The 14,013-nt window shown below is 40.4% G+C and overlaps 1 protein-coding gene across 1 annotated transcript in view; it reads right to left on the bottom strand.

Annotated features, from left to right (window-relative positions):
- The window catches only part of pde4d (phosphodiesterase 4D, cAMP-specific), a gene marked incomplete at its 5' end in the record, with an annotated part of 203,430 nt that extends 197,946 nt beyond the window's left edge, over positions 1-5,484 (bottom strand). The window contains one exon of the mRNA XM_080765029.1: positions 5,294-5,484. Coding sequence (XP_080621155.1) covers positions 5,294-5,484 — 191 coding nt within the window. The remainder of the gene's footprint in view (positions 1-5,293) is intronic.
- Between the last annotated feature and the right edge of the window lie 8,529 nt (positions 5,485-14,013).

Here is a 14,013-nt window from a genome sequence, read left to right as displayed (position 1 = left end):
CCTGTCCCTACAGTTTGATATTCACATTCGGTTTGTTTGGTCTTCGAGGAAGCAAATATTTAATCTCTGCCAGGAGAGATTGTGTGTGTGTGTGTGTGTGTGTGTGTGTGTGTGTGTGTGTGTGTGTGTGTATTTGTGTGTCTCTCTACAACAACTAATCTCACATTATCATCATTTTTCGACCACGGTCGAAATCATGGATTTCACAATGCCACACCAGACTTTCCGGTCCTTCCTTGCCATCCCCTCAATCTCACATACTAGGCTACATCAGCAGGTCAAAGATAGTTACCAAATCCTGGAGTCCCAGGGCTCACATTCAAATCTCATATTAATCATCTTTTAAAAAGGTTAATTTTGGAATAAATGCTTTATATAGATTATATAGATTGGATTCTATGCTGTAATGAGGCTGTGAGGTTTTCAAGGTTTGCAATGTTTAGTGTTTTGTCTTGTCCATGTATGTTAGTATGTAATTTGTTTTGTCTACTGTTTACATGTATGATTGTGACATGTGTCTGTGTTGGGAACCCCTCGAAAACGAGACATCTCAAGGGTTTATTTCCTAATAAAGAAACTTGAATCATCAAATAATCTTTCAAATCGGTAAGTGACAACTGTATTTTTTCAAATTGCATGCGGAAAGATGCATTGTAGTTTATAATCTATGTGTTGTGCTGTAGATAAGTGCACATACAAGAGAGACGCCATGATAGACTGCAGCCACATCCAGTACGTTGTGCATCCACCTGTCAATGGAACGAACACTTTGCAGGTCCAGATTATAACAATTGTCCCTGGACCTGGTGCCGTCCAGCTACCTACTGTATCAACAGTCAATGAGTGAATCACTACTGTAGTAAAAGGTATCCTTAACTGGACATCTGTCAATGTTCAGCAATGTAGTTCTAATACTAGTAGCACCAGAGTCCAGTCAGTAACAGTGCAGGACAGTGCACTACTTTTAGTTCTCATCTGAGGTCTCAAGCTTTTTCGTGCCTGCAGGCTACTGATACAAAGGACTGGCCATGATGCTATGTGGAACGAGACTGACCTTAGCTTTGCTAGCACGTACATCAGAGAGGATGTGAGGAGTTCTCCAGGATAGCGTCCAGCTCCTCATCTTCCCACATGCCCTCAGATATTAGTCATCAGCCATTAGCGCTCACTGTAGAATATTGCTTTCCCTCCACGGCATTGAATTATAGATGAGTCAAGCTTGAAGCACATTTAAGATGTATGGCCTTTGTTAAAATTCTTCTCATCATACATAGTCCATATTTGTCTCCACCAAGCACACTTTTCACATTGGCCTATTATAGTGCCACCAGGAGGCTACAATAACCTACCTGACCTGATGGAGACCTGTGTTCCAAGGAGAACTTTTTCTAGTTTACTTTTAAATCTCTTACATGAATGGTCAATTGTGAGGCGTGCGTGCGTGTGTGCGTCCATTACATGCATTGCATACGGCTTGTGTAAAATCTAAACCATGATAGATTAAATTCAGCACTCAGTAATTTGCAGCAAATAACAGTACATGCACTGATCTCAGGCTATGTGGCTATACAGTAAAATGTCTGTGTATTCTGGTTGTTAAATTATTCTACATTTATATTATGTACACTCCATTGCTGCTAAAAGTTTTAACTTTACTTGTCTTTTCTTAAACTATATTTTTCCTACATTCTACCGGTTATATATTTTATGTTATGTAGCCTATTACATAGTGGCAGGCAAAATAGTTGGAAAAATAAGACAACCGGACAAGTTGACAACCGGAGGCCGAGTTACTGTCCTAACTTCCTTGCCTGAATCTAGAAGGAATGCTGGCATCATAGCCATCGCCCATCGTCAACAGCAATGATGGCATGACAACAACAAAGACATTAAGGAATGATACACAGAAATGGCACTGTCCATTTCAAACCAGCTACACATTGCTTAATCGCATTAACCCTGGTTATTGGTTAATAACCCTAATTTGAGCGGATCTACAAGCTCACAATGTCGTGGTATCGTTGCCCCTTCCAAAAGCTAAACAACCACCGACGGCAAGGGGAGAAAAGGGTTAAAAGAAAGAAAATCTGCAAATGCTTACTGTCATCAAGATATATCTGTGATTATTAAATTAATCTAGGAAACTCTATAGATACAGTTATAAGTTATACTGCTGTATAGAACAGAGTGCTTCATGAGTCTCCTGTGTCCCAAGTATGCATAACATTTCAAGTCTGCTCACGATGTGTACACATTCTGTAATGAAACATTTTTAACAAGCTCAGCAAGTATGTTAATAAGCTACGTCCCTCTGCTCATTTCCCCATTGTTTATCCCTTCAGTGAGACGATGCAGGACCCATTTGGCTTGGCAGAGGAAGAGAGATATGTGTGGACAGAGACGTGTGGTGGTGTGTTTTCCCTTGTCATCTGGCATGTGACGGGCAACTGGACAGCATAATCCAGGAGTTTCTTTTAAGCGGAAGATACTGACCATCTATCTACATCTATCAATCACTGTCATGATCAACCACACGACAGTGGAGCTGCAGTCACTGCTGCTTTTGACTGACAGGACATGGACATAAATATAGTCTGTCTTGTGTCTTTTTGGAAAAAGTAAAACAGGTCAACAACTGGAGAAATTTCAATTTATATCACTTATGATGCAAAATTATGCAGGACAAAGACTTTTCTTCGCATTCCCCATTTTCCCCACTTCACCCGTCCCTCTGGGATCTATTATGTGTCCTCTTTTATGCTGTTTCAATCCATCTCTGTCACACTAAATTAGCAACTGTCTCTGCCAAACTTCATTTAATTTCCAAACTTCTGATATGATTTGTTGCCTTGAGGTTTAACCTAATCGGCAGGGCTTGTGAGCTGCTTTGTAAGTGAAACCCCTGAGATGCATGGGAGCTTTGGCTGGGATTTGTGCCTCAGCTTTTGCATATAATATTCCATTAGACAATTAACAATTAACCCTAAAAAACAAACGGATGCAGATGTGTTGTTAAGGCGCATGATGCCACATATAGGCTCTAATGCCTGACAGCGAGTTGCAGGTTTGATTCCAGAACCCAATAGAGCGTCGCAGTCCCGCCCCCTTTCATGACGACGTGAGACCCCAAGTGAATTCCCTGTTCATTTTCCCGATAAGCTTTTCAAAAAATATTTATTTAAAGACGTTTACGCCACGGACAAAGCCAACTGGAGTTGTGACAAATCATGACGATAAACACAACATTTTGGGCCGAACAAATAATTACAAAGAAGATCTTCTTTCTAATTATTTGTTCGGCACGAAATTGTATTTGCTCTCATGATTTCTCACAACTCGAGGTGGCTTTGTACGAGGCTTAAAAGGTCTTTAAATAAATACTTTTTGAAATGTCTATGAGGAAAATTAACGGGGAATCATTTCCTGGGCCCTGGTAGGGGGCGGGACTGCGACGCTCTATTGCCTTTGTTTTGTGTCACTCCCTGTCTCTCTCTCCTTGTTTCTTGTTACTCTTCACTATAATATCAAATAAACGATGCCATTCTTAGCCAACTTAACACTGTATATCGTCGCTTTCAGACAAAATACTTATACAACATATTTAATCGATATTTAATCATTTTATATTTTCTCATGAATGCCCTATTTTAAACTTCAGTGTCATGCAGAAATATGCAAATAGCCAATCTTACAAGCTCTGTGTGTTCGGGAGATTGTATGTATCGGCTTCCCTGTCTGGCCAACCGAAACCTTCAGCTTTTGTACAAGACGGCTTTCCCCACAAAGCCAATCATAGCCAATCGGAATGGAATATGAGAAATGTGACAGATACTGTACGTCTCGATCACACACACCGATTTGTAGGAGTAGTAACAAAAATGTGTTTATCAAAAATCTGTCCCATGGTGGCGTGCATGATTTGAGGCATTTTGTTCAAAATGGACCATTCTGACACGTCCGTCTTTATCACATGACTACAGAGATAATGTGTAATGATTTGCGTGATGTTATTGTTTGGACAAAATCTGTAGAAGTAATATAAAAGATGTTTTTCAAAAATTGTCTGCGAGGTGGTGCTATACGGACTGATGTGAAGAATAAAGAACTTGTAGTGAGTGTCCACCAAATGCCTTGGTGGACACAACCTGTAATAGTCCAACCTAGAGCCATTGAGATAGAAAGAGCTGCATCATCTCCATTAACTCCATTGTGCCAGTTATTTCACAGCAATGGCAGATCATGTATTATTCAATCCTTTATTGCCAAAACCATCTGAAAGTTGATATGATTCGTTTCGGTGCGCTAACAACAAGAAGAATGCTGAAGTAACGATTGCACCATTAGTTCAAAACACTACTGTATGTTGTATAAGTGGTATAAAAGTCAGATATATAGATATAATATAATTTTGCATCTTTGTGATAGGCCTAAACATTCTCCCCTTCCATATAATGACATATAATAATTTTGGAAATATTTTCCCATACGCACAGGATCGAGAAAAACAATCGGTGATCGGGATCTGCCCCAAAAAACCTGATCAGAGCATCCCTATTTCCAAGTTATATTGTAGTAGGCTACATTCAACAGTATAGCCTGCTAAATAATAGGCTGATATAGGAACCTAAGTCAGGCACAAACTAGAAAAAGTGCCCTTCTGGGCACAGGTCTCCACCAGCAGGATAGGAGTGTGTGTGATGTTTGGCAAAATGTTTAGGAGTAATATAAACATGTTGTTGTTTTTTGGGGGGGTTTTGCCTCCTATTAATCATCTGTCAGCATGTAAATTACACTGGCCATGTTTAAAAGTCAGCCATGCAGTAGCAACAATAGACTTATGAGTGATTTAGACTTTCACTGTGATTTATCTTCCTGCATACCATTGCTGTCAGGCAAAAACCCCACATGTCCAAAACGATACTTTCATATTGTTAATACTTTTCATTGGTCAATATTTACAAAACCCACAGACTTAACCACTTTCATTTGAAATGGCAGATCTACACAGCGCATAACATTGCGATGCATTGAGAGTGTGTAGCTGTGCTCTTTTCGCTACTTTTGCACGAAGCTGTCATACGAAAAAGTAGGTTATAAATGTATGGGGGAAAAACGTATGGCAAACGTATTTGGTTTAAACCATGAGCATGACAAAGAATAATATGCATACTGTAGGCCACACACACACACACACACACACACACACACTAAGTGGTCTGTCATGAGACTGGGAGTTTGGGGGTTGATTCTATACTATAATACTATAAAGATGGGACACAATGTGACCAATTACCTGCTAGCATCTGCAGAGGTGATGGCAATGAGGGGCGGGATGCGTAGAGGCAGTGTGGTTGGGCGTGGCGGCATCGTGACGGTGTCTGACTCGGGTTTGCGGTCGAGGTAGTACTGCTCTGCCTGTCTGAAGGCCAGTGGGGGCAGCTGAACCGTCCGGCAGGAGAGCCTCCGCACCAGGAAGGGCTCCATGCAGGTAACTGGCCCTGGCTCCGGGGAGTCGTCTGAGTCATCATCAGACACCTGAATGGAGACGGGAGCAGTGAACAGAGGAGAATAAAGTTGACCAACCACAAAACAAGCATGGAATACTATAAGCGGCCACCAGCTCTCGGTTTGCATTTGAACATTTTCAAAGTGGCTTGTATAAGCTACTATGTTCAGTTCATGGTCGCAGCTAAAATGAACGTGGCATGTTGAGCAGATGGAAGGAGATCGAGGGAGTCAGAGATGAGAAAGACATTTTCAACACAAAAGACACAGATATAATTATAAACATAAAAGAAGTAGACAGATATACTGCGAATAGCTAACAGACAGGGATTTACAGTATTAATAAAACGAGAGGTGGAGCTGAGAGAATATTATCACAGCAGAGACATGACTTTAGGAGTAGTTAGAGTCATGCCTTTTAGACATCTCACCTTATAGAACCCAAGAGCTATTAAAAGAGACTCCCCCAAAGAAAGAATGTACCGTAATAGAGCACATTTGCCAGAAGTAGTTAATTAAAAACGAAAGAAAACAACTATACATTTATTGTTATAGTTACTGTACTGTACAAGCAAACCCACTCTGGAAACTAAAGGAAAATAAACTCCACAAAAAAACCATAAAATAAACTAGTGAAAACTATAAAACTATAATATTGCTGTAGTGTGCATGTGGGGTGTGTGGCAACTGGAACATAGGAAAGGCATTATAAAGGCAAGAACCGTGAGAAATGTGAGAAAGTCATACTCTCTCATATCTTGAAGAAAGTGCTTTATTTGAGACCGAAGGTCGCAGTTTACTATGAAACCTGTCTGTCCGTGGGCACGCCTCCATATATGGTTGCCAATCCATCACGCCTCGTGACATCATGGAGACCCTTAGATCTCCATAAATGGATCTGACTTTGTGACATCACGTGACATCCTGGAGACCCTTAGATCTCCTTATATGGTTGTCAGTCAACCTTCATGATATTACACTCTGTGACATCATCTCTACACTCAAGACACGCTATATATGGCCATGAACCCTGGTCCTACCTGTTTCACGCCACCATATATGGCCATCTCCATATATGAAGATCACAACACTGACCCCATCTAACCCTGGATAACCATACATGGAGAAGACTGGATCATCACCTAGATCTGCATATATGGAGCCGGCCAACAACTCTACACTTGACCTCAAACCCTTAGATCTCCATATATGGAGCTGACCTATTCTGACATTCCATATGTTGATCCTTCCCCACCCGTCCTTCCTGTTCCGAGTTCTGACATTCCATATGTTGATCTGACCTCATCAAACCCTGTACACACAAGACACGCTCCATATATGGCCAGTACAGAATTCATTCCATATGTTGATCTGACAGCGCTTGCCCAGCAGTGAAACAGGTATGGATGCAATCCTACCTGGAGGGGAGAGAACAGATGGTGGAAGTGAACGGAACACTGTCATTTAAGTCTGATCTTTCTGACGAAAAGTTTGGTGGTCGGAGAGAGTATGGACTGCCCTTTAGGGTTGACGACAGAGTACAGCATCTTGCAATGGGTCTGGTCCACAAGATTCGCTACACCACCAAGATACCCATGTACCTGTCTAAATACTTCCTTAATGTCAACGAAGTCCACAGTCTCCACAACCACAACACCAGAGGGAGTTCAACAAACCATGTGCAACCCAGATTCGGCACAAACAAGGGACTAAATTAATTTCGCTCCTATGCCACCAAAATGTGGAACGCCCTACCAACAGTCATTAAGACATGCGAATCCCTTGACTCCTTCAAAACCTACGGACGGCTTTATGGTGTCGTCCACTCACAGTTAACAGTTGTTGTATTGAGTTGTACTTGAAATGTACTGTAATTCTGCAAACTGTTAATAAATCAATCAATCAATCAATCAAGTCTGCTGTCTGCCGTCACCCAGGCGGATGCGTGCACAACCTCGCCCTTTAGGGTGAGGTCGCTTCTCGCCCTCAGGGCGTCTTTGGTATCAAGATTTCTATTTGAATTAAGTTGCACGAATGCAAATTAACTCACTTTAATATGCAAATTGCTAATCCAGTTGCATTTCGCTGGCTCCACTAGGCAGAAGAGCTGATCAATGTTCTATGCCACTGAAAGTATTCAATAATGTGGGTGACAGAATCATTTTGTTGGCACACTCTTCAAGCTCTCTGGGGACAGAAGGAAGGGAACGATGGGAACCTAAGCCTGTGTGGGAGCATTTCTTTATTTACTACAGTAAGTAAAGCCTTACTGTTCCAAGCAAGCTGTCTTGTGACAAACATTGACGTGAGGCTGAGGGTGTGATTAATCCTTGCCCTTGTCCCAACAATCTGAATATTTTAATTTAATTGTTATTTAAATTAATAAATTAAATTAATTAAAGTGCAGAGGAGAAATAAAAACAAAACTCAAGGGCAGTGGCAAACAGAAAGTCTTTAGTTCTGTTTTAAAACAAATAATGTTACACACACGTATACGCACGCACTTATTACTGCAGTAGACACTGACCATCAACATCTGCACCCAATAGATTGACCCAATAGATAGACCTTTGGTGATCCACATGGGGGAATTCAGGTGTCGTAACAGAGAACAGCAGTAATCACTATCTGTGTAATCTTCACACATTTAACAACTGGAGCTGTCCCTATCGATTGTTCAGAATCTTAAAGGAGAACATTAGTTTATATTCAAGCTAATCCGTGTACCTTTCGTTCAGTTGATTTTCAAAATAAAATCCTAAAATGAAAAAAGGCAAACACTATTCAAGCTGCTCCACAGACCCCTGTGGTTGACAAGTAGTAAGAAGGATGTTTATCTTTAACACAAAAGGTCACGGTTACATTGTATTGTGTGGGATTTGATCATTGATTTCAACATGCCAGAAAGACATATTCAAACACATTACATAATTCAGCATATTCAAAGGTACCAGTAAGGACACCTACAGAGAGTGAACTATCCAGCCAGACAGCAGCATGTGTTAACCAAACCTTTATGCCTGTAGGACTGTGTGATCAAAATGAAAAGGCTCAATCAGCTATATGTGTCCGCTCCGGAGTCCTGAGACGATCAGCCTGATTTCGGCTTGAGGCGCTGTGTAATATCTTACATTTTAATCTTGCTGTCATAGCCTTTATTACTGCTGTTGCTACTTAATTTAATGTTATTGCTTCATGTTCTCTCTCTATTCCTCTGAGCTCCTTCTCTATTTACCACTACCATCACCCACACACACAGTCACAGACACACACACACACACACACACACACACACATACACACACACACACACACAGTCACGTGCGTGCGTGCGTGCCCAAAATGTGCTGAACTCATCACATTTGTGACTTGTCATGATGTCTAGTATGGCCGTTCAGAATCATGAAAACCCCCTAGTTTGACATGTCACATGCTACTATAGGAAAGTTTGACCTTTTTGACATTTTGCCTGCCATAGGATGTTAATGGTAGGGTCACAAGAAACCAAGTCCAATTATGTAGTTTCATAACTGTGTTATCGAACTGCTTTTATCGGTTGAATATTTAGTCAGTCCTCCAGGCATCATTTGACATTAATTAATTCCAATTAGACCAATTTTCTGTTGACCTTTTCTAAGATCAATTTCCTCTCATGGAAGACATGGAACTTCAGCTGTTCGTTATCAATGTGAAAGCATCCACACACCCTCTAGTGAGTTAAATTGATTAATCTGTTGTTAATGGTTATGCTCGTCTTTTCAAATAGCACCGTAGCCTGCCAAGGACGAGTATACTCGTCTTTGAATGTTTATTGATTAAGTTGTCACGGTCGTATGCTACATGTGAATAGCTCTGGGTTGCTATAAACAGGCAATGAACCGGAAACAAGATGGCCTCACCCATGCACTTCCAATGGTTTACATTTTTTAAATGAACAGATTCAGATTTTCCAATCAAAACAAGCTTTATTCACGGCCGATAACTAAAGTGGTGCTGATCACGGTTACAAAATCTATGTTTGGGGTGATCAACTGCAGAGCTCTGCATCTGTCTTGTCTACTGTCTTCCTAGCCTGCCCCAGCCAGCATGCATTCTGGTCTAGAGGGGTGGGGCGCGCATGGAGTAAGCGCTGTATAATATTGGCTCACCGATCTTATTCTTTATCTGAATAAATAAATAAACTTGACTCATAGACTGGCCTGGACAGTGGACACCATATTTGGGCATGCCTTACACAGAATAATAGACGGGTACAACTGGTACTCTGACAATGGGTACTACGGATATTGCATAAACGGTGGTGGGTCATGCATTTCCAACTTGCATCATTCCCGACTTTCATCAGTCCCGAATAGGCCGTGGCATCGGTCTATATTTCGAATACTGAATAAAGATGCAAAAGTGTACTTGTTCTCCCAGAAATAAGGTTACTAATGCTACAATGAGACACTGCTGGCATTATCTACCGGGAAATCCATGATGATTTTGTCTTTTGACTTTGGGGAAATATTAAATCTGGGACACCACAAAGTATTTCTATAAATAGTACCTACACTGCCTGGTCAGATTATAAAACGGTGCCAACATGAAATGACTGTAGTCTTAGTTCATTCGGGTTAGTGTAAAAAGGGTTTGACCATGACAAGTCTCAATGGATTAGAATGAGGGAAAATATCAAGCTCATTATTTTGTCTTCTCTACTCAGAGAGAATAACCCTTTATCTCCATGGTCATTATTCATATTGCTATTAAACGACAATGCAATTTCAATATTGGTTCCTTGATATCATCAGGACATCTTATAATTATGGTTAGAAATCGTAATGTTTATTTGTCAAAGGAAAAACTCAACAGAATGTATTCAAATGTGAATCCAGCCTGCGACAGATGTGGCCAGTCGCCGGCCACTCTAGCTCATATTGTTCTGGCATTGCACTAAACTAAGATCATATTGGCAAAGTATATTTAAATCACTGTCAGACATTGTTGGAAGACCTTTTGACCCGGATCCACTGACAGCAATTATGGGAGTCACGGGGCCCGGGGTCAAACGGTCTACTTTCCAATATAACATGGTAAAATATGTGACTCTACTGGCTCGCAGACTGATACTCTTGAATTGGAAACAAGCACAGGTTCCGACTCACACTTCACTTATGAGAGATGTTATGCACTACTTACAATTGGAAAAGATTAAGTTTGAATTGAGAGGGAGTGAAGATAGATTCTACCAGACATGGCAACCCTTCATTGAATATTTCAATAGGTGCACGCTAACCCCTCCTACACAATAGATAGCACAATAGAAAATTGGAAAGAAAGAAAAGGAAAAAAGTGTTTTTTTTTTTTTGTTTTTTTTTCTTATTTAAAAAAGAATGTCTGTAATTCACTTAATTTACAACAACATGTTGGAAGTTTGAGAGCAAGAGTGTCTGTCCTGTTGTCTGTTTTGTTTGTCTGTTCACACTTGTCATTGTTTAACTGTTTTTAGTTTTTTCATGTTTATCACACTTATGTCTTTTTTATTATTTATTGTATGTGGAACATTTACATTGCCTGTTATTTTTTTCATTTTTATTTAACTGAATTACGTATTATCATTGTCGAAAATATTCTGAAATTATACAAAAAATGCCTAATAAAAACAGTATTAAAAAAAAGAAATCGTAATGTTTTTCAATGTAATAGTCTTAATGGGTATGGGTTTTAACGGATATTGATTGTTTGTGTTCTTATTGTCTGGATTTACATTTGTTTTTGGTTTGTCTTTGTTTTATTTAATTTTTTACTTCATTTAAATTTTATATCTGCCTGTTAGAATTTCTGCATCATTGACAATGAGGGTACACCCCTCAATGTATTCCTGTGAAAATAAATAAAGATTAAATGAATGAAAAAATCAATCTCCGTGCTTTGAATTTAGCAGTTGATTTTGATCAGAGAATGAATGTTAAATGGATTGTGAACTGAGCCCCGGGCCAGAGCGCTGTGAGAGTAGCGACTACGGTATTAGAGGGACACAAACCCGAGAAGGGGAGAGATAAGAAAGAGAGATTTAAATAAATTAGGAGATGGACAAATCACCTAGTTGAAAAAAGGATTGCGTATTTCTCTGCAGTATGTGGCTCATTGTTTTAAAGAATCACACTCGCATGAAGAGAGGGGCGCCTTTGTTTGCTTTTGTATATCACGCATTGTCACATGCTTAAAGAAAACATAAAAAGTCCATAGACTTGGCTGCCTGCACATGACATCACAGGGGCATGCTGATTTTTGCAGGAGCATGGTGATTTTTGCGTGATTTTTGGGGGTGCATGAATAAGACAAACATTAAAAGCCCATAGATTTGGCTGCCACATGACGTAATGTTTGAAAGCCAGATGTTGGAGGGGATAGCACCCCTTAAAAACCAACAGTAGGGGGAAATAAGTTGGGAGCTTTATCTACTGGCTCATTTTTATTGAGATACTGTCGATTCTCTTTCTTTGCCTTCCATCTACACTACAGAATGGTACAGTTTGTGAAGTGGACCAAATTATTTTGTCCAGCCTTGGGCCTTTCTATCTAACCTCAATGGGTTTACCTAGCAGATGTAGACTCACTGATGCAGTGTCTCTAATAAAACTGGTTTATTATGTTATGTCACTGCTTGCCTGTGCTTGGTGAGGGATATTGGTATTTACAACGTTACTTTCTGGCTCGAGCAGTTCACTTTGTCACTCAGCTCACATACAATAGCTTTCAAAACACAAGGCCTGTGGCACCCTAGAGGTTCTTGAACCCTCTATGGTAATAAAATGAATTAAGAAAATAGCTCATTAAAAGGATCCCTGGCCTGCCTTAATCTTATATATTAAAATTAGCTTAAGGGAGAACCACGTCGTCATGCTAATGTCACTATTTGATTTGAATATATATATGATATTGAATATATACGATTTTACAATGATGCTAATAGGATAAAACAAAAAGCTATAGGGCTTGTTTCCTTCCTGTGTTGTAATGTTTAGCCACACTGTGCACAAGCACTGCATTTACCTTCTGCTTTATTCCACAGATTTAAGTTAATATAAATGTGCTGCTTCCTATCAGCACAGAGTAGACATGGTGTTTCTGTTTCTTTTTTACAACTCCCCCCCCCCCCCCACCACCACCACAGTCAACCTCCAACAAAAAACAATATATAAAATAATATAAGCATAAAAACAACTCTAAATAAATAGAACATGAATGTGCATGAATACCAAAGAAAAAAAAGGATAATTAATGGGTAAAGTAACTACTGTACTAAGGGTCTTATATCCCCAGCTACTCTTCAACGGCTGCTGTAGAATGTATCAACCGAACCTTGTAGAGTGTAATTTAACTTGTTCCAGCCTCATACAATATAGGACATCTCTGATCCATTATGCATGAGATGGAGGAGATACCTCATTCCATTTTAAAAGTAGAGACATGGTGTTTCACATGATGGGGATATGAGGGATGGTGCAAAGAAGGGAGAAAGAAGGGAGTCAAGAGTAATTTCCCGAAGGAGTGGAAATGAACAAAAAAATAAACAAGACTAACATGAAATGTCATGTACAGCTTGGCTACCAAAATCAAGAAAACAAGTGCACCTGTGTCTGGATTAACTACAAATGCGGAAGATTTGAGCACCACACACACACACACACACACACACACACACACACACACACACACACACACACACACACACACACACACACACACACACACACACACACACACACACACACACACACACACACACACACACACACACACACACACACACACACACACACACACACACACACACACACACACACACACACACACACAACAATGGAAGGAGGTAGGGCTTGCATCATGCAGGGCTTAAAGCCAAAACTAACGATTTTTTGCACATCTGCACTGATCTCATTAAATGACCCTTATGAAATCCTCAGGACTGAGAACTTTAAGCCCTGGCATCATGGCAGAGATGAGCACACCTTTTGACCTAAACCATGTTGCCGTCCTTCACCTATAGCCACCTGGGGTGAGATTACAGATCTTGACAGGGACATTACCACTGAGTCACCAAAGCACCACAGGTAGGTGGATTTGACATGACTCTCAGCAGTCTCCAAATATGATATGAGAACAGAGAGGAAAACAACACTGAAGCTAATTAACAGCACTCAAATGTGTGAGAATCAGCTGCAGCTATTGATCTGGTGTGGAGACTTTCAGCCAGTGATGCAGCAGCCGGTGGTAAGAGGTGAATGCTGTAGGTCTCATGATGGATGGATGTGAAAAGAAGTATACACAGGTTCTTTGTAATAATAAGAAAGTTCTGGAGGAAAAAGTGAATCAGACTCACTGACATAATCCCCCCCCCCCCCCCCACGCCGTCACACAAACTCAAGTATGGCCTGGGACAAGATGATTTTCGCTGAATGTGACTGAAAAGAAAATGTTGCATAAGGTGCATTGCCTTTATGCAGTACTGTAGCCCCCCCC

Source organism: Protomyctophum bolini, assembly GCF_963924005.1.
Source record: "Protomyctophum bolini genome assembly, chromosome: 6".
Lineage (NCBI taxonomy): Eukaryota > Metazoa > Chordata > Actinopteri > Myctophiformes > Myctophidae > Protomyctophum > Protomyctophum bolini.
The sequence above is the reverse complement of the archived record's forward strand: the minus strand, read 5'-3'. Positions and strand labels throughout refer to the sequence as shown.